At 48.1% G+C, this 26,932-nt stretch overlaps 1 protein-coding gene across 1 annotated transcript; it reads right to left on the bottom strand.

The window, feature by feature from the left end:
• On the bottom strand, positions 1–26,932 carry LOC144479167 (olfactomedin-like protein 3). The gene is made up of 3 exons (XM_078197765.1): positions 26,729–26,932; positions 19,616–19,901; positions 1–2,216 (listed from the first exon to the last, which is right to left on the bottom strand). Exons 1-3 carry the CDS (start codon positions 26,882–26,884, stop codon positions 1,432–1,434), a joined length of 1,227 nt encoding a protein of 408 aa, XP_078053891.1. The 5' UTR covers positions 26,885–26,932; the 3' UTR covers positions 1–1,431.

Here is a 26,932-nt window from a genome sequence, read left to right as displayed (position 1 = left end):
GAGTATGTAACCAAGTGTGTAGATGAGGGTAGTGCGGTTGATGTAGTTTACAGGGATTTCAGCAAAGCCTTTGACAAAGTTTCACGTGGCAGACTTATTAAGAAGGCAAATGCACATGGGGTACAGGGTGATCTGACAAGGTGGATTCATAATTGGCTTAGCGGTAGGAGACAGAGGGTGATGACAGACAGCTGCTTCAGTGACTGGAGGCCAGTGACCAGTGATGTACCACAGGGATCCCTGCTGCGCCCTCTATTGTTCATCATTTATATAAATGACACAGATGTCTATGTGGGGGGTAGGATCAGTAAGTTTGTCGATGACACAAAGATTAACAGTGTGCTGGAGTGTCTTGGTTTACAGGAAGGTATAGATGAGTTGGTCAAATGGGTGGATAAGTGGCAGATGGAATTTAACCCTGAAAAGTGTGAGGTGATACACTTTGGAAGAAATAATGTTGTGGGAAGTTCCGAAGAACAAAGGGATCTTGGCGTGTTTGTCCATAAATCTCTGAAGGCGGAAAGGCAGGTTAATAGGGTGCTGAAAAAGGCATTATGGCACACTCGCCTTTATCAATCAGGGTATAGGTTACAAAAGCAGAGAGGTCATGATGGAGTTGTATAGAACTTTGTGAGGCCACAGCTGGAGTACTGTGTGCAGTTCTGGTCACCACATTATAGGAAGGATGTGATCGCACTGGAAGGGGTGCAGAGGAGATTTACCAGGATGTTGCCTGGGATGGAACATTTAAGTTATAAAGAGAAGTTGGATCGGCTTGGCTTGTTTTCTCTGGAGCAGAGAAGACTGAGGGGCGACCTGATTGAGGTGTTCAAGATTATGAGGGGCATGGACAGGGTGGAGAGGGAGCAGCTGTTCACCTTTAGTTGAAGGGTCAGTTATGAGGGGACACAAGTTAAAAGTGAGGGGTGGGAGCTTTAGGGGGGATATGAGGAAAAACCTTTTTTACCCACAGGGTGGTGACGTTTTGGAATGTGCTGCCTGGGAGGGTGGTAGAGGCGGGTTGCCTCACATCCTTTAAAAAGTAGCTGGATGAGTACGTGGCATAACATTCAAGGCTATGGGCCAAGTGCTGGCAAGTGGGATTATGTGGGCAGGTCAGGGCCTTTCATGCGTCAGTGTGGACTTGATGGGCCGAAGGGCCTCTTTTGCACTGCAGTATTCTGTGATTTTGTGAATTACACATAACATTATCAGGCATGTTAACATACAGCTAATTATAAATGTCTGAATTAATTATATACTTGATTTATTATCATGGTACTAAGTACTTTAATTGAGCCAGGGTACATTAACTAACCACTTATTTTATAGCATTATCATGCTTTTCCATCCTGCCCTGATTTCTACTGCTTTTGTGGAAAGTTGTGCAGGCTCCTGATCCTAGTAACAAAATGTATTTAGATGCAGAGTTTACAGTTCGGATTTCTGCTTCATTGCCAACCTATATATTATTTGGTACCCATCGTCCCAGGCATAGAGATAATTCTCTCTTGGGCTGTATTTGATACTGGAGTGCGTCCCATATCGTTTGGGGAAGTACACCAAAGGCGCTAGCTCATTGGTCACTATGCCATTGACGTCGTACACACACTGGATCCGTGAGCGGCTGCGGAGCTTGCTGTTGTACACCACGTAAAGTGTACCGCAGATGACAAAGGCGTTCTCAGCATTCTCTATGGGGCACGGCGTATCCCACATCTGCTCGATATCCAGCGTCTTGGGATCCAACCTAGCGAGGCAGATGTTCTTCTCGTTCTCTTGGGTGGCATACATGGCCCACAACCCTTGCTCGTCGGCTGCCAGGTCAATGTAGTTGAACGGTGAGAGGCTGTACACTGGGATCTGCTGCTCGGCAGGGAACATGGCACTGTCTATCACCGTCTGGTTCTTCAGGTCAAATTTGATCAGTTGGAACTCGGGCTTGTCTCTAATGTAATACAGGAAGCCTTTGTACACCAGGTGGCCTGTGCCAGCCCATGGGTAAGGCAGTCTGATTTTCTTTGCTTTCATCAAGCCAGAGAAGTCGGTGAGGTCCCTTAACCTGGCAAATTCATAGATTGTGTCGTTACCTGTGCCGTCAAAGAGATATACCTTCTCAGAGTCCGACATGAGGTCCCTTGTCCACAGGCCAGAAGTAGTCTCCAACTTCTTAACTATTTTCATTGCTTTAATGCTGGCAATCATTTCTCTGCAATCTGGAAAGAATAAAAGCAAAAACTTAAAGGCTGAAACGAAATTTTGTTGAACAGTAATATAGTAACAGAAAATAGTTTCCCTCCATTAACTTCAATGGATAAAATATAACTGGGCATAATTCTTGTTTGACCAATTTATTAGAGTTCTTTAAGGATGCAACAACAGAATAGTAAGAAGTCTCAGAACACCAGGTTAAAGTCCAACAGGTTTATTTGGAATCACGAGCTTTCAGAGCGCTGCTTCTTCATCAGGTGACTCATCTGATGAAGGAGCAGTGCTCCGACGCTGGTGATTCCAAATAAACCTGTTGGACTTTAACCTGGTGCTGTGAGACTTCTTACCGTGCCCACCTCAGTCCAATGCCGGCATCTCCACCTCATGAAAAACAGAATATATTAAGGGGAACCATTATTTCATTTCCAAAAGGTATTCAATAAAGTGCCACTTAAACATTTATTACGGCAAGAGCTCATGGCTTTGGGGGTAATACATTAGCATGGAAAAAAGATTGGGAAGTCGGGATAAATGGGTCATTTTCAGGTTGGCAAACTGTATTGAGTGAAGTGCCACAGGGATCAGTACTGGAGCCTTAGCTATTTATTATCTATATTGATAACTTGGATGAAGGGACCATCCCTTGTTGGCTCCATACCAATGTTGAATCCAGGGTGGGAAGGTGGAATGGGGGGGGGGGGGGGGGGGGGGGTGGAGAGGCACCGTCAGCCCCCACCCCCCAGATTATTCAGCCCAAGAGTCTGCAAAGGGATAAACACAGGTTAAGTAAGTGGGCAAAGAATTTGACAGATGGAGTGTGATGTGGGAAAATGTGAGGTTGTCCATTTTGGTGCGAAGCATAGGAAAGAAGAATTTTATTTAAATGGAGAGAGACTACAGAGAGTAGTGGAGGCTGGGTAATTGAAAATACTCAAGGCTGAGTTAGACTCTTGAACTTTAGGGGAGTGAGGGAATATGCAGGGCAGGTAGTAAAGTGGAGTTAAGGCCACAGTCAGATCAACCATTATCTTACTGAATAGTGGAGAATGTTTTTGAGGGGCCAAATGGCCTACGCCCACTTCTATTTTTTGTGTTCCTATGATGTAAAGTGGACTGCCAATTTGTCATGAGTTCCTTTCATGCCACTGGCATAGACTAACTTCACCTGAACAGCTCTGTGCACTGAGTAGCTTCTGAGCAAGTAGATTGTGAATTCAAGTCCTGGGCACTTGTTCCCATAATCTAGGCTGACAGTCCAGTGTAGCACCGGTGGGAAGATGCACCTTCAGAAGTGCTTTCTTTCGGTAAGATATTGATCCACCATCTCAGGTGAATGTAAACGATCCCATGACACTACTTGCAGAAGAACAGGGAGTTTCCCAATTTCCCTGACCAATATTTATTCTTTAATCTCTATCACTAAATAGATTATCTGGTCAATTGCTCTCACCCGGTTCCATTCCTATCCTTCTAATGATAGCCAGAAAATCTCTTGCAGGCTGAGCTCTGACAAAGGGTCGTCTAGACTCGAAACATTGGCTCTATTCTCAGTTGCTGTCAGGCCTGCTGAGATTTTCCAGCATTTTCTGTTTCATCTCTTGCAGTGGTTTCTCTTCCTGCCCTCTCACTGTCACCTCTAAAGTTACCCAAAGTTCCAGCCTTGCCCCTTCTCTTAATTGTTACCTAAGTGCTGCCCCTCAGTGAAAGTATCCAAAAACACAGCGTTAGTGCTCATTTGTACTCTGATGACGCCCAGCTATATCTCGCTCTCGAACAGCTTATCCAACATTCAGTTCAGTTTTCCCAAGACTGAAGCACTGTTTCAGTCCCTACACCAAACTCTGTTGCTGAGCTGCCGACTCCATCCCTGTCCCTGGCAACAGTTTGAGGCCAAGCCAGTCTGTTCACAATCTTTGTGTCACATATGATACTGAGATCAGCTTCTGACTCCATATTCATGCCATCACTAAGACTCCCAAATCTTGCTTCAGGTCATTGTCCACCTCACCCCTGTCTCAACTCATTTCCTGGTGAAACCCTCATCCTTGTCTTCATTAGAAGCATAAAAGCATATAACCCCTACAGTGAATAAAGAGGCTATTTGGCCCATTGAGTGCATCGATTCACCAAAAGAGCATCCCACCTGTCTTCTGCCCTATTCAATTAACTTTGTGCATTTAGCATGGCTAATCCACCTAGCATGCACATCTTTGGACTGTGGGAGGAAACCAGAGCACCCGGAGGAAACCCACGCAGACACAGGGACAATGTGCAAATTCCACACAGTCATCCAAGGCCAGAATTGAACCCAGGTCCCCCCTGGCAATGTGAGGCAGCAGTGCTAACCACTGTACCACCTGCATCGGTGGAGAGAGAAACACCAGGTATTCTGGTTCCCTTTTAAAGTCCAAAGATGTGCAGGTTAGATGGATTAGGCATGGCAAATGTGTGGGGTTATGGGGATAAGGGGGGGGGGGGGGGGGCAGGGGGGTGCAGGGTAAAATACTCTGTCAAAGAGTTGGTACAGACTCAATGGGCTAAATGGCCTCCTTCGGCACTGAAGGGATTCTATGATACTAAGATTCTGCCAGCGTTTTCTGTTTTTATTTCAAGATTTCCAGCATCCGCAATGTTTTGCTTTTAAACGATCTACCAGTTTTGCATAATTATCAGGTTCCTGCTGGCCTGGGCAGAACCTGATCAGGGCCAGCGGGGTGGGCTCAGTAAATGATGACGGGTTTGCCATCTGGTGGGAATTCCGTTTTAGCCCTGGCACTGATTCTGTGGGCTGTAGGGATCGCCGCCAGTGGCGAATGGGGCATGTGAATCCCCCACCCCCATTTTCTCATCCATTTCCAATGTTTAGCAGCAGACAACAGTGTTACCAGGCGCTTTCAGAAAGCTGCACAGAACTATGTCCAAGGGCTTTCTACAAATACATTGTGATTAGAAACGAGGAAGTAAAAGCACTTAGCTGCTTTGAGGTTGCCTGCAGTTGTCAAGCTGCACTAGGATGGTTATAAACATTGCTGTTAGAAACAATGGAAGGTACTTTAGATGCATTCAACCGTGAAGGGAAAAATCAATAAACAAACCTCCAGCATGCTGTGAAAGAACCCAAAACGCTGTCAATCAAAGGCTAGTTCAAGGTATTGGACCACGCAATTGAATGAGAACAAAGATGTTCAAAGGTCTGCAATGGATTTCAAAAGACTTAAAAAGCTGGCACTGGAGTTGAACTTTCTAGTAAGATTCAGAGACTTGAACACTTGGCAGTGTTACAAGAGTGAATCTGACTGAGCAGCTTTGGGGAAGTGAATCCCCCAGTGAAAGTTATTTCTGTGTGTCAGAAGACTCCAAAGTCTTCTTCTGACACCTGCAACTTATTAGGCAGAGGGGGATCCCTGCTGCAGAATGAAGTGCTGCTGGGATTTGGAAGCCTTCCAGGTATCCAGCGGGCATGGAGATTAAATTGAGCAGGCCACTTCAAAGTTTTCACAGTACACAGACAAGACAAGAGTCATAGGGCCCTATTTTACCATTTTGATTCGAAGTGCTGGGTGGACTTGAAACTGGGAGTGTTTCAGACCCGACTTTTAGACCCATTCTCAGGCGCCCCCATACGCACTCTGCCTGAAAAAGTAGCAGCGATTCTGAATCGCGCTGCAGAAGCTATGGGCGGGGCTTAACGCGCCTGAAACGCTGCAGCTCCGATCGGCGCCACCAACTGCGCATGCGCAGTTAAAAAAAAGGAAAAACGCTCCCCTGCCGCAACGCTCCCAGGCCAGATAATGGCTCCCCCTGGCCCCACAGACATTGCCCCACCCTCACAGCATTAACGACTCCCTTATCCCCTCACTCCCCCGCTACCCAGACTGATCGTGGCCCCCTACCCCCCCTCCTCCCCTACCGATCACACGCAGAGTGGCAGCAGACAGCCCCTTTCTCCCCCCACCGATCACAAGCAGAGTGGCAGCAGACCTCCCCGTCTCCCCCCACCGATCACAAGCAGAGTGGCAGCAGACCTCCCCGTCTCCCCCACCGATCACAAGCAGAGTGGCAGCGGACCTCCCCGTCCCCCCCCCGATCACACGCAGAGAGGCAGCGGACACCCCCCTGACCACCCTCCCCCCACACCGATCTGAGTGGAACCGTCTGACCCACCTCCCTCCCCCCTCACCGATCTGAGTCAGAGAGCCATCTGACCCACCCCTTTCCCTCCCCCACCGCATCCGATCTGACGCAAAGAGCCGCCGGACACTTGGGACTTACCTCCTCAGAAGCTGGAGTGCCTGAATCGGACCTTTGCTGACCATGTCTGTTTCGTGCCGAATCTGGACGGGCGAACGCGGTGGTAAAGGGGGAAGTGCCGGTAAGTTTGGGCATGTAGCTCATTAAGTCAATTTAAATGTATGCAAATGCATTTAAATTGACGTCACACCCGTTTTGGGCGCAATCCTGACGGCGGCCATTTTTGGCCCTTGGTAAAGGGGGAACTGGGGCGGAGACGGGCACGGATCACGCTACTCATCTCACGCCCGACTTTACCAAGTTTTCATGCCCAAAAATGGGCACAACTTGATGGTAAAATTGGGCTCATAGAGTCATGGAGGTTTTACAGCATGGAAACAGGCCCTTCAGCCCAACATGTCCATGCCGCTCTTTTTTATACCCACTAAGCTAGTCCCAATTGCCCGCATTTGGCCCATGTCCCTCTATACCCATCCTACCCATGTAACTGACTAAATGCTTTTTAAAAGACAATATTGTACCTGCCTCTACTACTACCTCTGGCAGCTTGTCCCAGACGCTCACCACCCTGTGTGTGAAAAAAATGTCCCTCTGGGCCCTTTTGTATCTCTCCCCTCTCACCTTAAACCTATGCCCTTTAGTTTTAGACTCCCCTACCTTTGGGAAAAGATATTGACTAACTGATCTATGCCCCTCATTATTTTATAGACCTCTATAAGAAACCCCTATGTCTCCTACGCTCCAGGGAAAAGAGTTCCAGTCTATCCAGCCTCTCCTTATAACACAAACCATCAAGTCCCGGTAGCATTCTAGTAAATCTTTTCTGCACTCTTTCTAGTTGAATAATATCCTTTCTATAATAGGGTGACCAGAACTGTACACAGTATTCCAAGTGTGGCCTTACCAATGTGTTGTACAACTTCAACAAGACGTCCCAACTCCTGTATTCAATGTTCTGACCAATGAAACCAAGCATGCCGAATGCCTTCTTCACCACTTTGTGCATCTGTGACTCCACTTTCAAGGAGCTATGAATTTGTACCCCGAGATCTCTTTGTTCTATAACTCTCCCTAACACCTTACCATTAACTGAGTAAGTCCTGCCCTGGTTCAATCTACCAAAATGCATCACCTCGCATTTATCTAAATTAAACTCCATCTGCCATTCGTCAGCCCACTCGCCCAATTGATCAAGATCCTGTTGCAATCCTAGATAATCTTTCTCACTGTCCACTATGCCACCAATCTTGGTGTCAGCTGCAAACTTACTAACTATGCCTCCTAAATTCTCATCCAAATCATTAATATCAATGACAAATAACAGTGGACCCAGCATGGATCCCTGAGGCACACTGCTGGTCACAGGCCTCCAGTTTGAAAAACAACCTTCTATAACCACCCTCTGTCTTCTGTCGTCAAGCCAATTTTGTATCCATTTAGCTACCTCACCCTGGATCCCAAGAGATTTAACCTTATGCAACAACCTATCATGTAGTACCTTGTCAAAGGCCTTGCTAAAGTCCATGTAGACAACATCAACTGCACTGCCCCCATCTACCTTCTTGATAACCCCTTCAAAAAGCTCAATCAAATTTGAATGAAGATGTTACTCAAAGAGCTGCCTGAACTCACCATGCCAAGAATAATCTTCAGGTTTCCGAGGCATAGAAAGGGGAATCCAGCCACGAGACCTCCATCCCGGGGTGTCCTGAGGTCAACCCCTTGTCCGCAGACTGAGCCCCCCACCATCTCCCCCCCATTGCCAGTGGCAGAGGGGTACATGGGGACTGGATTTACCTCCTTGACCACCCTTGGAGTTCAATGCACCAGATCAGGATGTCAGTGCCAGGATGCCAGGGACAGTGCACCATTGGCACTGCCAAGGGGCAGGACCTGGGACCTGGGGGGGTTCCTGAGGGGCGGGGGGGCGGGGGGCAGGGCCTGAGGGGACCCTTTATCGGAGTCTTTGTCTCAAGGGGAGGTGGTGTCAGGTCACCCTCATGCCTGTGGTATGAGGGGGATGACTCATTTTCTTGGCAGTGGGGCGAGGATTCCCCTCTGTGCTGAGGTGTTGGGGGGTGCGCCTTTAGCCAGCAGGAGGCAGGGGGGCACCCTTTCCATCGTTCCAATGCAGGGGGTGAAGGGGCCTGTGTCTAATTAAACTCCATCTGCCATTCGTCAGCCCACTGGCCCAATTGATCAAGTTCCTGTTGCAATCCCAGATAACCTTTTTCACTGTCCACTATGCCACCAATCTTGGTGTCAGCTGCAAACTTACTAATCATGCTTCCTAAATTCTCATCCAAATCATTAATATCAATGACAAATAACGGTGGACCCAGTGTGGATCCCTGAGGCACACCGCTGGTCACAGGCCTCCAGTTTGAAAAACAACCTTCTATAACCACCCTCTGTCTTCTGTCGTCAAGCCAATTTTGTATCCATTTAGCTACCTCACCCTGGATCCCAAGAGATTTAACCTTATGCAACAACCTATCATGTAGTACCTTGTCAAAGGCCTTGCTAAAGTCCATGTAGACAACATCATCTGCACTGCCCCCATCTACCTTCTTGATAACTCCTTCAAAAAGCTCAATCAAATTTGAATGAAGATGTTACTTATAGAGCTGCCTGAACTCACCATGCCAAGAATAATCTTCAGGTTTCCCAGGCCTAGAAGGGGCAGTCCAGCCACGAGACCTCCATCCCGGGGAGTGTCCTGAGGTCAACCCCTTGTCCGCAGACTGAGCCTCCCACCGCCTCCCCAATCCCCCAGATTGCCAGTGGCAGAGGGGCACATGGGGACTGGATTTACCTCCTTGACCACCCTTGGAGTTCAATGCACTAGATCAGGGTGTCAGTGCCAGGGTGCCAGGGACAGTGCACCATTGGCACTGCCAAGGGGCAGGACCTGGGACCTGGGGGGGGCTCCTGAGGGGCGGGGGGTGACGGGGGGGGGGGGGGGGCTGAGGGGACCCTTTATCGGAGTCTTTGTCTCAAGGGGAGGTGGTGTCAGATCACCCTCATGCCTGTGGTATGAAGGGGATGACTCATTTTCTTGGCAGTGGGGTGAGGATTCCCCTCTGTGCTGAGGTGTTGGGGGTGCTTCTTTAGCCAGCAGGAGGCGGGGGGAGGGGCACCCTTTCCATCTTTCCATTACAGAGGGTGAAGGGGCCTGTGTTTGAACGTTGAGATTTGGATGCCCTTTAAAAATAGTGCACCAGTCCCAGAAATGCCACACTGGCCAGTGTGTTTCTCACGATGCATAAATTTGCATCGATCAGGTGGGTGAACCCCACCTGACAGGTGCTGCTAATGCCAGTGGGATATGCTCCAGTTTTCCCGCTGGCATGGGTTGTCAGAGCTGATTCGGATGAGTTGTGCCCTCGAGCTCTGTTGGAGCACAGGGAAGAGTTGAGTGGGATGCCGGAGAGATCAGTGTTGGACCTACCAATGTTTATGATTTACATAAATGACCTGGGATTCAGAAACTCAGTTGACACATGGTCCAATTTCCTGACGATATAAAACTGGAAATGACTTTAGGGTGAGAGGAAGTAGCTCAGAAATCAAGTGCCGATGAAATACAAAGCAGACAAGTGAAAAGTGGCACAAATTGCATGAGAACATTTGTGGTAGGTGTAATCGTGGTTTCCAGTTCACTTTTTAGATCCATCGTTGTAACACAACTCAGTTCCAGAATGATTTCAAGATTCTACATGCTATTTTAGTGGCATTGTATGTGTTTTTGGGCTGATTGGCTGCCGGAATTCCATCAACTGATGTTTCCTTTCCCTTTCGCAGTTACATTACCTTTACGGTGCCAAATTCTTTCAAATCAATTTGTCCTGCCCACTGACACTCAATACTGTGGATACTCAAGACTGTGATTGATTTTGAAGGAAATGGATTGGGATTTCTGAGTGTTGAATAGGTTGTTAGCATGTAACACTCGGCGCTGTCCATTGTAATAAATAAATCACTCCATAGAAAGTGTCACCAATATGCATTGTTCCCATGGATTCATGAGAACACTCACCTATTTAATATATAATAGATAATCTCAGATTCTCCTAATTAGCATATAATTGGATCTTTAATGAGTCTGAATGCATTTTTGTTGGTAGGCTTAGTAATAACAACTTGTCTAAGGTCAGCTCATCTGCTCATTTCTCTATCCCTTACAGCCCTGCGCTTTCCTTTTCAGTTTCTCATGTGTCATGATGATGTGACTTATGCATGAGTGATGTCAATCTGTAATATCGCCAACTGACCAAACATATATTGAACTGTTTAGAAAGAACATTTTAAAAACAAGGAAAGACACTGACCTAAGAGGGCTGCCCCAAGTCACCTGATGTCTGGTATTGCAAGTTGGCCAGCTTCTGGAAAGTTGCAATGTTGATTATTCCTCATGGAATTTCATACCTCAGGATGTTAAGAATGACTTCAAAGGGGATTGATTCAAGTGTACGGGACATGTTAGGCCCTATTTTACCATTTTGATTCTAAGTGCTGGGCTGACTTGAATCTGGGAGTGTTTCAGATCTGACTTTTAGACCCGTTCTCAGGGGCCCCCGTACACACTCTGCCTTCAAAAATATTGTAAGAAGTCTCACAACACCAGGTTAAAGTCCAACAGGTTTATTTGGTCGCAAAAACCACTAGCTTTCGGAGCGCTGCTCCTTCGTCAGGTAAGTGGGAGTTCAGAACCTCAGAGCTCCCACTTACCTGACGAAGCAGCAGCGCTCCGAAAACTAGTGGCTTTTGCTACCAAATAAACCTGTTGGAATTTAACCTGGTGTTGTGAGACTTCTTACTGTGTTTACCCCAGTCCAACGCCGGCATCTCCACATCATGACGGCAAAAATATCAGCAAGTCCAAATTGCGCTGCAGAAGCCTGTGGATGGGGCTTAACGCGCCCGAAATCCTGCAGCTCCGATAGGCGCCTCCAACTGCGCATGTGCAGAAAAAAAATGATAGAATAACACTCCCCTGCCACTTCACTCCCGGGCCAGATAATGCCTCCCCCTGGCCCCCACAGACACTGCCCCACCTCCCACAACATTACTGATCCCCTTATTCCCCCACCCCCCCCCGCTACCCAGATCGATGACGGCCCCCTGCCCCCTCTCCCCCCCCCCCCCCCCCCCACCGATCTCAGGCAAAGTGACAGTGGACCCCCCCTTCTCTCCCATTGATCTCAGGCAGAGTGGCAGCAGACCCTCCTTCCTCCACACTGATCACAGGCAGAGAGATCCACCCTCCTCCCTCCACCCTACAGATATCAGGCAGAGTGATCCCCTTCACTCCCATCCCGAACCCTCCCGCCCATCTCCTCTGGACTCCGATGGCTGTGTGACACCTCCCTCTCTCTCCCCTGCCCCAATCATTGAGGCATTGATCCACCACCCGCCCCGCCTCCCCATCTGCAAGTGCTCACTTGCCTTCCCCTCAATGCTAACAAGCAAACTGCATGGAACTTGCTGGAATGTTCTGCCAAACTGCCTGCAGCTGATCTGCCCTAATGAGGGGCAGCTCCACAAAAACACAAGAATGGACAGACAGGCAGGCATACCTGCACAAAGTGTGCGCACGACCAGCAACCGCTACCCCCCCTTCCCCCCGCAACCCCACCACCTCCGGGTCCTGATTTTCTGAGTGCGACCTGGGGAGGCTACTGGATGCAGTAGAGATGAGGTGGGACACCCTCTTCTCCCCAGGAGGACGCAGACCCAGGGGAGCTGATGGGAATGCAGCCTGGGAGGAAGTCGCCACCTCAGTCAGTGCCAGGGCACTGGCCCCCTGAACCGGGAAGCAGTGCCGCAAGAAGGTCAATGACCTCATCCGGGCAGCAAGGGTGAGTGCTGAACCCCATGTAGCACCTTCCCCCAAATCTCCCCCAGATCCTCCCATCCCCAGCACCCTGCATGCTTCCAGCTCCTGACCCACAAGCACCTACTTCCTATCCCTCCAAGAGCCCCACTGTACTTGCCCTCTAAGGGCCACCACCTGATACTCTGCAGGAGTCACGCCATCATTTCTTTCATGATTCCTTCTGTCTCCACAGGAGAAGACCAACCATAACATCCGTGAGAGGGCGAAGACAGGGGGTGGTGAGCCAGACCTCCGGGTCCTCCCCCTTTAAGGAATGGGCGCTGGAGCTGTCAAGGGAAGGGGAGGTGCGGGCTGGCAGTGATAGCATGGCCGGGCTGCCGTCAAGATGTGAGCACCTGTCATTCCTCCACTCACTTTGACGCAACGTCTCGGGGGCATGAGTTTCGGGTTCGTGGGGAAGGTTTGAAGGAGATGTAAGAGGCATGTTTATTTGCACAGAGAAGGCAGTGGGTGCCTGGAACTCGCTGCCAGGGGGAGTTTGCACAGGCAGATGCGATAGTGACCTTTAAAGGGCATCTCTACAGCTGTGTGAATGAGATGAGAATAGAGGCTTATGGTCCCCGGAATTGTAGGGGGTAACAATTCAGATGGGCAGCCTGATCGCTACAGGCTCGGAGGGACGAAGGGCCTGTTCCTGTGATATAATTTTTTTGGTGCTTTGTTCTATGTTCAATGGAGAAATATGAATCATGTGTTTGGCATCCCGGATTCCTCTCCCTCCCTTGCACTTAACCTTGTGTCCTGTGTTGCAGGGACAGATCCGGAAGCCCCAGGGCCTTCTGACATCATGCCCCTCCCACTGCAGCTCCCACTCATCTTGGTCAAGACAGCTCGGATGAGTCCTCGGAGGATATGGCTGAAGGAACCTCCGAGGGTGGCACAGTTTTGGTGTCAGCTTCCACCTCACTACTCACCATCCCAGATACTGACACGTTGGTGGGTCCGGTTAGTGGTGAGGCTTCTGGGTCACTCTCTGCTGAGCACGATACATCTGCTGATGTACATCGGGTGGAGGAGGGAATGTCCGAGGCCTCTGGCATGCGGGGGCCTGCCGGAGGCAAGGACTCAGCTCGCCCCAGGTTACACGCTGGTCCTCTGAGATCATTTCTCCCTCAACTGCTGGAGATGCAGCAACAGAGCCAGGGAATGCAGGAGGGGCTGATGGCCACACTGGACCAACTGCAAGGCTGTTGGGAGGAGTCCCAAAGCTTTCAGGTGGACCAGCTATTGCCTGTCTTGCGTGCTTCCCAGGCCAACACTGCAAGGTTGGCGTCTGCAGTGGAATGCCTGGGGCAGGGGATCCTCGCCATGAGTGGCAGCCTCCAAGCGATGGCCGTGTCACAGCAGCCCACAGCTGAGGGACTGAACAGGCTTCTCCAAATTCTGCGGCCCATGGCTGAGAGGCTCGAGAGCATGCAGGAGACCCGCTGAGAATTTGGCCCAGTGGGCTACGGCAGCAGCCCTTGAGAATGTGGCCCAGTCTCAGAGGGTTATGGCTGAGGGCTTGCAGAACGTGGCCCAGTCTTAGAGGGCACTTGCTGCGGCCATTGAGATGGCCCCCGACTCAAGTGGCCATCGCAGAGGGCTCTACCACCATGGGTAGGACGCAGGTGGTCCTCCAGGATTGGCAGGGCAAAGTGACGCTGGAGCTTCACTGCAGAAGCACCACCGTCCCGTGGAGTGACTCGGGCCCACAGGAACCCCAAGGGAGGAGGAAGGGCTCGAGCCCCTGCCAGGGTCTTCCAGCCAGGAGACTGTGGCTGTGGCTGCACCTTCTGACCTCCCCCCAGGCCCACCACTCTGGTGTGACAATGTTGCAGGAGGTAGAAGGAATTTTGAGGAGAGCGGATGGGACCCACAGACACAAGCACCTAGCGAGTGAACCGCCTGGTGATCCAGGGCCTTCCTAGCCATCCTCGCATGCCCCATTTGGGTTGCCAGCCCTCCAGCGCCTGGTTGATGTTCCTCGGCATGTTCTTCCTCATCTTCCTCCTCTTCCTCCTTCTTCTGGTCATCCTCCCCAGCGATGCCCGGCTGGTCAGCCTCCACGTCGTCCTCCTCCTTCAATAGGTCACCTCTCTGTAGAGCCAGATTGTGCAAAGGCACAGCACACGCCCACTATGCGGGAAGAGATCACTGGGCTGTATTGGAGGGTCCGGCCAGAGCGGTCCAGGCACCAGAATCGCATTTTGAGGAGACCAATGTACCTCTCCACTATCGTGCGGGTGGCTACATGGGCCTCATTATAGCGCATCTCCGCCTCAGACTCAGGCCTCCATACAGACGTCATCAGCCATGTCTGAAGCAGGTAACCCATATCACCCACGAGCCACCCCCGCAGCCTGGGTTCCTCCTCAGATGCCTCCGGGATGTCCGAGTTCCTGACAATGAAACTGTCTGCACACTACCTGGATGTCTTGCGCAGACATAATGTTCATGTTATGGTTGAACGAGTTGAACATTCAGGGAGTGGAACCCCTTTCTGTTGATTAATGTTCGTGCATTCTACAGCGAGGCCTTGAGGGCGACGTGTGTGCAGTCAATGGCCCCCTGTACGTTAGGCATCCCCGCAATGGCGATGAACCCTGCAGCCTGGGCTTCCTGATGGGCCTGGCCCAGGTTAAAGTTGATGTACTGCCCTGCCCGGGCATACAGGGCTTCTGTGACCTGCTTGACACAGGTGTGCATGGCAGATTGGGAGATGCCACAGACATCTCCGCTAGGGGCCTGGAAGGAGTCAGTCGCATAAAAGTTCAGAGCGGCCGTCAATTTGACTGCCATTGAGAGTGGGCCCTAACCCCCGCCCCCCTCTTGGTGCCAGGTCTGCGGAGGCGGAGGTATCAGCGGCACACGGTGTCCGACATCTGTTCAAATGACACTCATGCACGGAACTGCCGGGATCTCTGCTCCCTCCTTCTCCTATGCCCCCCTCTCTGGGTGAATGGCAGCCACCTCCTGCCTCTGGTAGTTGTGTCCCTCTGGTCCTGCAAGTGGTAAGGCCTGAGCCTCCTGTGCCCACAATTCTTCCTCCTGCTCCTCCTCCTCAGTTCCAGCAGCAACCACAAGCACAGCAAGATTGATTGGGTTGCATCGCAAAAGCCATCTCGTCACTCTGAGGCGGGGAGAGAGGGCTGTGGAGATGGAAAGGAACACATGTAGAGGCTAAGAAACACTGCTTGCCCCTAGCCCATCAACAGTCACTGTCCATACCCCCTAATTCCCCCAGCCACACGTTCCCCACAATCACAGCCCCCCAATTCCCCTAGCCACATGCTCCCCACAATTATAACCCCCCCAATTCCCCCAGCTACATGCTCCCACAATCACAGCCCCCCCAATTCCCCCAGCCACATGCTCCCCACAATCACAGCCCTACCAATTCCCCCAGCCACATGCTCCCCACAATCACAGCCCCGCCCCCCCCCCAATTCCCCCAGCCACATGCTCCCCACAATCACAGCTCCTTGCAAAGTTGAGAGGCTGCAGCAGTGCAATTTGCAAGGGCTTTGTGCACATCCTTCAGCTGGAAGAGTGCTGAGTGCACTGGGATCCAACGGCACCACAAAACCTGAGGTTAGTGCTGAGACCCGGGTCCGTGCTGCAAGTCAGACATCGGATACCCTTCTGAGTAACAGCCCCCCACCCACCCCCCCACACACTCGCAGAGCCGCCACCGACCCGAGACCGAAAATGGCCACAGTGAAAGGACAGCCATGAGTAACAGAGAGCCGTCGGACGCTATACACTTGCAGCTTCACTAACTCTCACTGATGGAACGCTCGAATTGGACTTTTATGGAGCATGTCTGTTTCGCGCTGATTCCAGATTGGCGAACGCGGTGGTAAAGGGGGAACTGCTGGTAAAGTTGGGCGTGCAGCCCATTAATTCAATTTAAATGCATTCAAATACATTTAAATGGTTGTCGCACCTGTTTCGGGCGCAGTCCCGATCGTGCCCATTTTCGGGCCTTGGTAAAGGGGGAACCGGCAGGGAGGCGGGTGGGGATCACGCTGCTCACCTCATGCCCGACTTTACCAAGTTTTTGTGCCTGAAAATGGGTGCAACTTGATGGTAAAATCGGGCCCATCATTTATATTCCTCTTAGACTACCTCTTAGCATAGCAACATCGAGAAGAGGAGCAGGAGGAGGCCATTCAACCATTTGAGCCTGCTTTGCCATTCATTATGATCATGGCTTGCGATCCATCTCAATTGCAGAGACAGAGGCCGGTATTTTGCGACCTCACTCAGGCAAGGCTCGTCAAATCCCACCCTAGGAGAATTCCGTTCTGTGAGCCGCGCCCGCCCCAGTTCCGGGATAGGTGTGGCGGTAGAATTCCAGCCAGAAAATCTGTTCGGACATTAGTTATATGAAAGATGGTTTCCTATAAAGATGGATAACTACTCATTCATGAAATTAATGGCTGGTATATTACAGAATCTAATCAACCCAGCCATGAAACAAAAGCAACTGTTGGTTCAAACTTTAGATAAACAAACGCCTTCTGAAATCATTATGGCGAGAGAGAGGTCATGTGACTGAAGTAACCATTTAAAAATTTTTTTATACAAGCTGCTAAAGACAGAAGTGGTGAGTGGCCTAGAGAAGTTGCCAACAAAGCAATAATACTCTTCCTCGTCCCTTCTCTCTCAAGTAAATGCCTTATCTCTGCTAATTTAAAAATCCAGCATAGAGATAGTGAATTTCCATCAAAAGGAACCTCAAGTGTAAAAATTGTTGACTTTTGGAAGAGACCATTTATGTTTTAAAAAATAAATTGTCTTTGGCAATTGCAGTTGCATGGGCTTCAACCCAACTCCTGGAACCTAAAAGCAAACCTGGAACTGTTTCTGCACTGTGACCAGCAAAGGACTCACAAACAGTGAACCCTCAAGCTTTTTTACCTTTCAGCATTAAATTTTAATTTGGCTAAGAAAGTAACTACGTACAGTATAAGTTGTAAAATTTGCAAGTTTGTTTGGGTGAATGTGGGGTGAGGAATTTGAGAAGCACAGGTTTATCTTTTTATGTTTAAAAAAAACCAGGAGGATTTTTAATTCAATAAAAATTAACCCCTTTTTGTCTTAAAACTCAAAAAAGCTTGCCAGACTCGTTTATTTGCAATCAGTAGATAAATAGTAAAGCAAAACTTTGAGTAAGTACCTTCTGAATCCTTCAGAAAGCCGGTTATGGTCAGATTTGGGGTAGTACAATAGCGGCATCATATTTTACCCCTCCCCATGTGGCTGTAGCATTAGGAGTCTCCCAATTTCAATTCAATGAGCAACACGACAAGGGAAAATAATTCATGAGGTGGTTTCCTGTTGCCTTCCTCCTGTGTGCTTAAATCCTCTTCCCAAAGGATCCCCCTCCACCTTGAGTTTTTAGTTCTTCGGCCATCACCACAGAAAATTCACTGATTCCACTGCTGTTAGCCATGGTTTCTACATCCTGAGCATGGGATCCTTACCTGGGCCTGGAGCAACTTACAAAAAGCAGGGACAATCACCTGCAGGCTACCAGGGCTAATTGCTGGTTGGTTGGGTAGGCAAGCACTTAAAGGCGTTGGTCAGGTAGTAGGCCTCAAGCTTCTAAGCCTCTCAAACAGGGAGCTAATATCCTTTGTAATTACCATGGGGCTGTCTGAAATCCTGTTATAGATTCAGTATATTTAGGACCTATCAACAGCCTCACTGTCCTGTTAAAAAGGCCCATCCATATTTTCCAATGTCACTCTTGGCAAGTGATGTCAACTCTTTGGCAGCCTCTTTTGTTTCTCTTGGTTTCAAAAAGTGGCAGAAAACAAATAATTAGAGTTTGTCTTTCAATTCCAAGTCACTACGCTTTGAAATTGTTTACTGATAGTTCCAATACTGGTTGAATAACAACAATGGGTTTTCTTTTTAAATTGGCTTGATTTACCTACCATGTGAGCCATATTAACTCATGTTGATATGTTTGATTCAGCAAATCTGCTCCAATGTTTTCACTCAAATGGTGGTTCTTCACATCTGAGACTAGATGGGGGCCTCAGCCCAGAACAATTTCATCCTTCCCTGACGTTCAATCACACACAGACAATCAAACAAACAAACACAAACACATAGACCGTGTCCTCATATACACATGGCCACACATACCCAAAGAAAGCAGAGTGTTGCCAAACCTCCTTTGACAACATCTTCTAAACCCATGACCTAGAAGGACAAGGGCTTCAGTTGCAGGAGAACACCAACACCTTCAAGTCCCCCTCTGGGTCATACATCATCTTGACTTGGAACTATACTGTTATTCGTTCCCTGTCGCTGGATCAAAAACCTCCTAACAGCTCTGTGGATGTATCTACACCATTTGGACTACAGCAGTTCAAGCCTGAGGCTCATTGCCACCTTCTTAAGGGCAATTAGGATGGGCAATAAATCGTGGCCTAGCCAGCAATGCCCTCATTACATGAACACATTTTTAAAAAAAGTACATGAATACATCTGTATACACACACCTGGTAACCTGTACCATATACACACTTTCAAATAATGCTAACTTCATGGAGAATAAGAGAGAAACTCTGACTGATTCTTCTCTTCCTTCTTTCCTGGGGAACTGAGTCCATTTGCTACACATCCTAGGCTTGGTAGGGCTGAAATAATTGAGGTCAACTGGGACTTGTGAGGGGTGGGATGAAGGGGTCCAGGAAGATGTTGCATTTAGAACATTCCTGGTTTAGCTTCACAATGTGCAACTAACATTATTTATTAATCACAAGTAGGCTTACATTAACACTGCAATGACGTTATTGTGAAAATCCCCTAATCGCCACATTCCGGTGCATGTTTGGGTATGCTGAGGGAGAATTTAGCATGGCCAATCCACTTAACAAGCACATCTTTCAGACTGTGGGAGGAAACAGGAGCACCCGGAGGAAACCTGCACAGACACGGGGAGAATGTGCAGATTCCGCACAGTGACCGAAGCCGGGAATCAAACCCAGATCCCTGGCGCTGTGAGGCAGCAATACTAACCACTGTGCCGCCCGAGGGTGACTACAATTCAAACTTAACTGTGAAACACTTTGGAACATTCTGAGATTGTGAAAGGCGCAATATAAATGCAAGTTATTTCTTTCTGAAACCATCAAGGGCTTTCAGTGACCATTTGCTGGTCAGCCTAGATGTTCAGCAGTGAATTTGCAAGAATTAGATTGTTCGTGGTTGTTGTGACTTACATTCAAAGATCCATTATCATCTATCTTTTACCTGCCAACTTGTTTTGCTTAGGTTTCTTCTTTCTCAGAGTTTTGTCAGAATTCTTATCGATGAACTTGTCTTCTACCTCCACGCAGGCTGGTGCTGGATTTTTGGTCTCTAGGTAGTCCATCTCTCGCTCGACTCGTTCGATACGCGAAGTTGCCAAATCAAGGTTGCGCCTTTGTTCTTCCCTCTCCTTATCCAAGCTATCCACAAGAGCAAGAATCTGGTTTTTGAATTCTCTGTATTCTGTGGAGTACCTCTGTGTCTGATCATACCAGACAGCTATCCGATCCTGTACAAGAAATAGACAGGGCTTTATTACCAATTGCCATCTATATTTTAATTCTGATCAAATGCTTAAGTACACCACGATTATCTGCTGATGGAATTTTGATCAATATTTGGTTATCACTAGACTTGACTATTTCAAAGTTCGCTTGGCTGGTTCCCCGCTCCTTGTACCCTCAGTAAACCTGAGCTCATTTCAAACTCTCATCCATTTCTTAAGCCACACAATTCCTGTTCCTCCATCAATCCTGTGCTCAGTGTTCTACACTGGCTCCCAATCCTGCAAGCCATAGATTTTAAGCTTATTTGTAACCCCATCTCTGTAACCTTATAGCCCTTAAATCTATGCACGCCTCCAATTTTAGCCTCCTTTGTATCCTTGATTTTTAACGCTCCATAAATGGCAGCTCTGTCGCCAGTTTTCTAGGCCCTAAGCTCTGGAAGTTTTTCCCTAAAAACTTCTACCTCTCTACCCCTTTCCGCACTTTCAAAATGCTCTCTGAAACCAACCTCTATGACCAAGCATTGATCATCTGGCCTGTTATCTCCAAATGTGACTTGGCGCAGAATTTTTCTCAGGTTCGGACTGAAAAATGGCATGTTATCTCTCCAGAATCACAACTGAGTTTTCAGACCAGATTTTCTGCCACTCAGTGCTGTCACTCTGGTGGGGTGGGGGCTTGATTGAGTCAGCAAGACTGGCTCCACAGAGATCGGGGTGCCATCTTTAAAATACGTTCCCCCCCTCCCTAACATGGAGGATCATCCCCACAGGTTTTGAGGCGACTTCCCTCTCACACGGAAGTACTGGGGGCACTATCCCCCTCTCCTTACCCCGTGCTGACATCGGGGCTCTCCCCTCTCCCCTCTACCACACATAAGGGAATCCCACCCCCAATGGAGGAAGCTTACACCCCCCCTCCCCCCGCCCCCCCGCAGCAGTGCCCACTTGGTCCTGCCAGAGTACCAAGGGACAATGCCCAGCCTTGGCCCTCAACCCCCTAGGCCTCCAGACACCTCCGCACCCTCGGCATGGTCATCACAACTGGCTTTTGCTTTTGAGAACCAGTAATGATTCACGCTACCAGCATGGGAGATTCCACCGTGGGTGGATGCTAAGGTGTGAAGCTGTTTAAGTACATTTAAATTGTTCCAATTAATGGCAATCAAGTTGATGCCCTTTCTGGGCATGAACTTGATCACATTACCAGTGGGGGCAAGGAAGACCTCAAACCACCATCTCATCGGTGCAAATCCCGTTTTGGCCCTCTTGCGAGATTTAGCGTCATATCAGGATTTGTGTCCGCAGCAAACGGGGCTGTTAGATCTTGCCCTTGGTGTCAAATTTTGTTTGATAATTTTCCTGATTGCATTTATAGAGTATTTTCAAAGATAAAGGGTTGTTGCTATTTCCCTGTTGGGGTGTGAAAGATTATCTTATTCAAGATAAACTTCAAATTCTGCGATCACCCCTGCTTCACCCCCCCGCTGTCCATTCCCCCCCCCTGCCCCCAACCTCCACCCCCACCCGCCCCCACACCCTACCTCCCAAGCCTTCGGTCACTCCCTTAGTTTCTTGGCATCCAGTCCCCTTGTCTGAATAGAAAGGAGGGTCAATGATCCGAGGACAGTGACTAACAATAATTAGCAAAAGCATCAAGTGAGTGATGAGAAGAATTTGTCTTGCGCAGTGAGAACTTGAAAGGGTGGTGGAAGGAAATTTGGCTGGAACTTTCAAAAAGTTACTGTATACATACTGGAAAAGGAAAAGAATTACAGAACTAAGAATAACATCAGTGGAGTGGGATTAATTGGACAGGTCTTTCAAAGTGCTAGCACAGTTACCAAACCTTCTGCGCTGTGATTTTCTATGATTTTATGAAAGTGGCCCCAAGTTGACATCTGAATACCATATGATGCACATGGGCATTGAACCAGATTCCTTCCAATACTTCAACTGTGGGAAAGTTCCTGCTAAAATTTCCAGACCAATGGATGATGTGTCGTTCTTGATTATCGGACAGTTTCATGAATTGACGAGCTGGGGCTTGCCCATTCGGACTGATAATCTGGCCTCTACTGCAGATGGCTGTTCAGATAACAACAGTTCTCCTTTCATCGAACCCTGCAGTCTGAACCAATTCCTGTCCAGCCCCTCGCTATCTCACTGAAAATATTTCCTCCAGAGAGCTGGTGTGCTAAATTACCCATAAAGAATTTACCCTCCTGCTCCCCTGAGGTTTTCGCATCGCACTGTAATTCTGTTCCTTTTCCAGTATATGCCCAATAGCATTTTGGGAAACTATGCAGCCACGTAATGCGGCATTTGTATGGTTGAAGTAAATGTTTGTGGTTGCCTAAGCCATAACTCTATTATATTGACTACTAAAGATGAAATTAGCATTTTTATTTAAAGTATCATTTGCCTGTTAATTCATATGTAGTTTGCATTGGTTCTGTTCATGTTAAGCTGCAAAATGTAGAATCTTGTTGGTAATTTCTTCATCTGGGGGCCATTCAGTAAATTTGGTTATTTTGGTTTAGGGTCTCTCTTCAAGCATGGTAACACCTCCCCCTTTTCTCCTCTAGTTGCCTTGTCCCACATTCATCTCATCCCTGACAGAACTATTTGCCGAGCCATGCTCCAACCTGCCAACGCTGCAACTACATACCTCCCCATCATGAACATTTCACATTGACAGTCAGTGCTCAGGGAACCGAAGGAGAAACAGGCTGGTTACCTCAGTACTGGGAGGTTGGCCAGTGTTCCAGGGGAGGGCAAGGAAAATGCTTCAAAGACATTCTGAAGCTCACCTTGAATTGCAGTGGCATTGACATCAATGACTGGTTGCTACCAATCATTTAAAATGGCGAGAACTTGCCCATCAAGCACTGTGCCACTGTGCCGCCCATTTGGGGCCATGCTGGTTAGGTTGATTGGCCATGCTAAATTGACCCTAGTGTCAGGGGGATTTGCAGGGTAAATATGTGGGGTTACGGGAATCGGGCCTGGGTGGGATTGCGGTTGGTGCAGACTCAATGGGCCGAATGGATTCCTTCCGCACTGTAGGGATTGTATGATTCTAAGCTGCGTCATGCTTTCAGTCCCAATGTCTCAATAATGAGGCAAAACAGCAGCAGAGGAGGAATAAAAAGGAAGCAAATTTTACAGTCCGGATCTCACTACCTGCTGGGGTGTTCTGCTCCAAGTGCCCCAAAGCTGCAGGCCAATCATTGGCTTATTCAGTCACATGAAGATCCATAGCTGAGACTGGTGACCCTGAGCAAGGGCATCCTCAAATTGAGGGTCAGCCAAGCATGACAACCTCAGCACTGTCAATACTTTCTTTCTTTCTTGCCCCTAACCAAGTGTTTGGTTCCCTAGCTATTGCCCAGTGATCCGTACAGGGGATCAGCTTTTCACCACATGTATTAATGTATTAGATGCAGGATTAATAAATAGTACAAGTCTTCTAATGAGATTACGTTAAGATGTGAAAATGGGACAAAATTATATATCCCAGTTTGGGTTTCACCAGAATCATTCAGCTCCCGACCTCATTACAGCCTTGGTTCAAACATGGACAAAAGAGCTAAATTCCAGAGGTGAGGAGAAAGTGACAGCCCTTGACATCAAGGCCGCATTCGACCGAGTGTGTCATCAAGGAGCCTTAGTGGAACTGGAATCAATGGATATCGGGGGCAAACTCTCCGCAGGTTGGAGTCATACCTGGTACATAGGAAGATGGTTGTGGTTGTGGAGGGTCAACCATCTCAGCTCCAGGACATCTCTGCAGGAGCCCTAGGCCAACAATCTTCAGCTGCTTCATCAATGACCTTCCCTCCGTCATAAGGTCAGAAGTGGGGATGTTAGCCGATGATTGCACAATGTTCAGCACCATCTGTGACTCCTCAGATACTGAAGCAGCCCATGTTCAAATATCCAAGCTTGGGCTGACAAGTGGCAAGTAACATTTGCGCCACACAAATGTCAGGCAATGATTATCACCAATAACAGACACTCTAACCACCACCCCTTGACATTCAATGGTGTTACCATCACTAAATCCCCCACTGTCAACATCCCTGGGGTTACCATTGACCAGAAACTCAACTCACCAGATAAACACAGTGGCTACAAGAGCAGATCGGAGGCTAGGAATACTGTGGCGAGTAACTAATTTCCTGACTCCCCAAAGCCTATCCACTATGTGCAAGGCACAAGTCAGGAGTGTGATGGAATATTCCCCACTTACCTGGATGGGTGCAGCTCCAACAACACTCAAGAAGCTTGGCACCATCCAGGACAAAACAGCCTGCTTGATTGGCACCACATCTACAAACATTCAATCCCTCCACCACCGACGCTCAGTAGCAGCAGTGTACACTATCTACAAGATGCACTGCAGCAATTCACCAAAGATCCTTAGACAGCACCTTACAAACCCATGACCACTTCCATCTAGAAGGACAAGGGCAGCAGATACATGGGAACAGCACCACCTATAAGTTCCCCTCCAAGCCACTCACCTTCCTGACTTGGAAATATATCGCCATTCCTTCACAGTTGCTGGGTCAAAATCCAGGAATTCCCTCCCTAATGGCATTGTGGGTCAACCCACAGTACATGGACTGCAGTGATTCAAGAAGGCAGCTCAACACCACCTTCTCAAGGGCAATTAGAGATGGGCAATAAATACTGTCCAGCCAGGGACGCCCATGTCCCAGGAATGAATATAAAAACAAGACAGATCAAGTTAGGTGAGCACAACTGTTGAAGACAGCTCAGATCCCAGAGGAACAAATTTCTCCAAGTATTTCACTTCCATGGCCTTGTCTCACTAGTCCATCTGAGGCCCACATTCCCACAGCCAATTACCAAGTTAAAAGATTTCTTTTACCCAATTAGATAATCAGTCAAAACAACCTTCATTCCCATCCTCAATATATTTATTTACGAATATCAAAAATTTTGTAACAGTTATTTGAATAAAGTAATAATTTTATTGTTTCCCAGCTATCTTACAGCAGTTTCCTGGTGATTAATTTTCATTTTTTGAGTGTCTGGGCCATTCCAGGGGGGCCATTCCAACCCTGCCTAATCAATAAAGGCAAAATACTGCTGATGTTGGAATCAGAAACAAAAACAGAAAATGCTGGAAAATTTCAATAGGTCTGACAGCATCTGTGAAAAGAGAGAATAGAGCCAACACTTTGGGTCCGGGTGACCTTCATCCAGACAGAGCAGACTCAATGGGCCGAATGGCCTAATTCTGCTCCTTCATCTTATGGTTTTATGGAATGTGCAGATTGATAACATGAACCTGGAGAGTTGGAGGAGTGTCTCAGTGATGGTGGTGGGATGTGTTTGGTGCGGGTGGGTTTGGAGGGGGTTGGGGGGGGGGGGCGGAGGGGGATGGGGGGGAGACGGTGGTGGGATGGTGAGTTGAATGGGGGAGAGCATTTTCCACTTGGGCAATGATCTGGTGGAGTGGGTAGAGTGCTCATTGTATAACCCAGCCAATTTTCATTTATCCTTCTACATCAGACCTTGGACCTACACAACTTTAAATAAGTGAAATAACCCCAGACTGGAAGGGTTAACAGGTACACAGCTGAAAGCAAAATTATCTGGGATTTTGATGGCATCCACTGAGTTCCCTCACACGGTTAGAATCAGAGAATCCAGTACTGACTCTGAGCTCACCTATACTCTGAGGTATGTTGCCATAGATATAAGCAGCTGTCCATTATTTTGCCCAAGTGGCTACTTTTTGTGTGAGCCTGGTCAGTGAGAGGCTATTCAACTGTGAGAGCATCACAGCAATGATGTTGTTCTCATTCGAAGCACATCCGGTAGGATTCACTGAACAATTGCCAGGATTGGAAATCCTGGCTGGTGTTCTCCTTCCCAGCCCAGGGGACTTGAGGCCAACTGTACGGTGACTACCAGCAGTCCAACGCAGCTGGGGAGCCAACTGGGAATCTACACCATCTGTTTTAGCTCAAATCACATCAGCCAGTGTGTTTACCATGTCAACCATTGCACAACTCATCTTTTGTATTAAAACTTAAAAATAATAAATCTTGGGCAGCAGATGCAATCTATGGCATAATAAATATCTTAAAAAACTTCCCTAGTACAAGGACATTGCCCCATTAATCATTTCTATCAATGATAATTTACCTCATTTTAACTCATATTAAGTTCCTCCTAAAATTCTAAAAAATAAGACACATGTTGCACCGGCCCGTACAGTATTTGAATTCTGATATGGAAATTATGTTTCTTGTCATTTGATATACAGCATACCTTGTGTATTACATCTGGCCCATTGCTATACACATTTACTTGCATGACTGTGCTTGTGCCAAATAGGTTCATGTGATGCCGTTGGAGTTCCTTCAAGATCTCCTGCATAATTCAATGAGTGGGAATTCTTATAATCACTCGAAATCACTTAGGGGAGTTTAATTTCCTCAGTCCTCTGGTTCATATGTAAAGTTCCATTTTGTGCTTTTCAATGCATGCATTTGTCTGCTTAAATGGATTAAGAGTGGTTTTAAAATAGGGTGCAAATGCACAAACCCAGAGCGATGACAGAAGTTAAATCCCAAAGTGCTTAGAACAACAGCAAAAGTTCACCCAAAGAAGCAGAGAGAATACAGTCCTTTTCTTAAAAGCATTGACAGCTGGGGAAAGTAAATGTTAAATCCAAACTCCTGACTCAGCATCTTGGAGACCAAGAACCGAATTTTTAAAAAAAATTCTAATTGTTTCCTCATTTGCAGATCAGAAACAGCACGATGAACGAGCATTAAAAGTCTTACCTCGAAAGCAGACAGCCTTCTCTCGATGTATTCTGTGAATGAGGATTGACTTTGCACAGTCAGGACGACAGCAAAGACCACGGCGAGGTACTGGATCAATGTCCCCATCTTTTGTGATGATCCTAGACAGTGACTGTAAAAGGGAGCGTGCAGCATTCGAAGTGTGAGTGCTGAGAGGACTGTGTGTCTTGTGCTCTATCTCGA

The sequence above is a fragment of the Mustelus asterias genome, chromosome 25, assembly GCF_964213995.1.
Source record: "Mustelus asterias chromosome 25, sMusAst1.hap1.1, whole genome shotgun sequence".
NCBI classification, from domain to species: Eukaryota; Metazoa; Chordata; class Chondrichthyes; order Carcharhiniformes; family Triakidae; genus Mustelus; species Mustelus asterias.
The sequence above is the reverse complement of the archived record's forward strand: the minus strand, read 5'-3'. Positions and strand labels throughout refer to the sequence as shown.

Excerpts from the sequence above, each read along its gene's own strand:
- LOC144479167 (XM_078197765.1), bottom strand. The coding sequence starts at position 26,884 with ATGCTGCACGCTCCCTTTTACAGTCACTGTCTAGGATCATCACAAAAG. Across the intron at positions 19,902-26,728 it reads GAAGGCTGTCTGCTTTCGAG|GATCGGATAGCTGTCTGGTA; the intron begins GTAAGACTTTTA and ends TTTCTTGTACAG. Across the intron at positions 2,217-19,615 it reads TAAGCAAAACAAGTTGGCAG|ATTGCAGAGAAATGATTGCC; the intron begins GTAAAAGATAGA and ends TATTCTTTCCAG.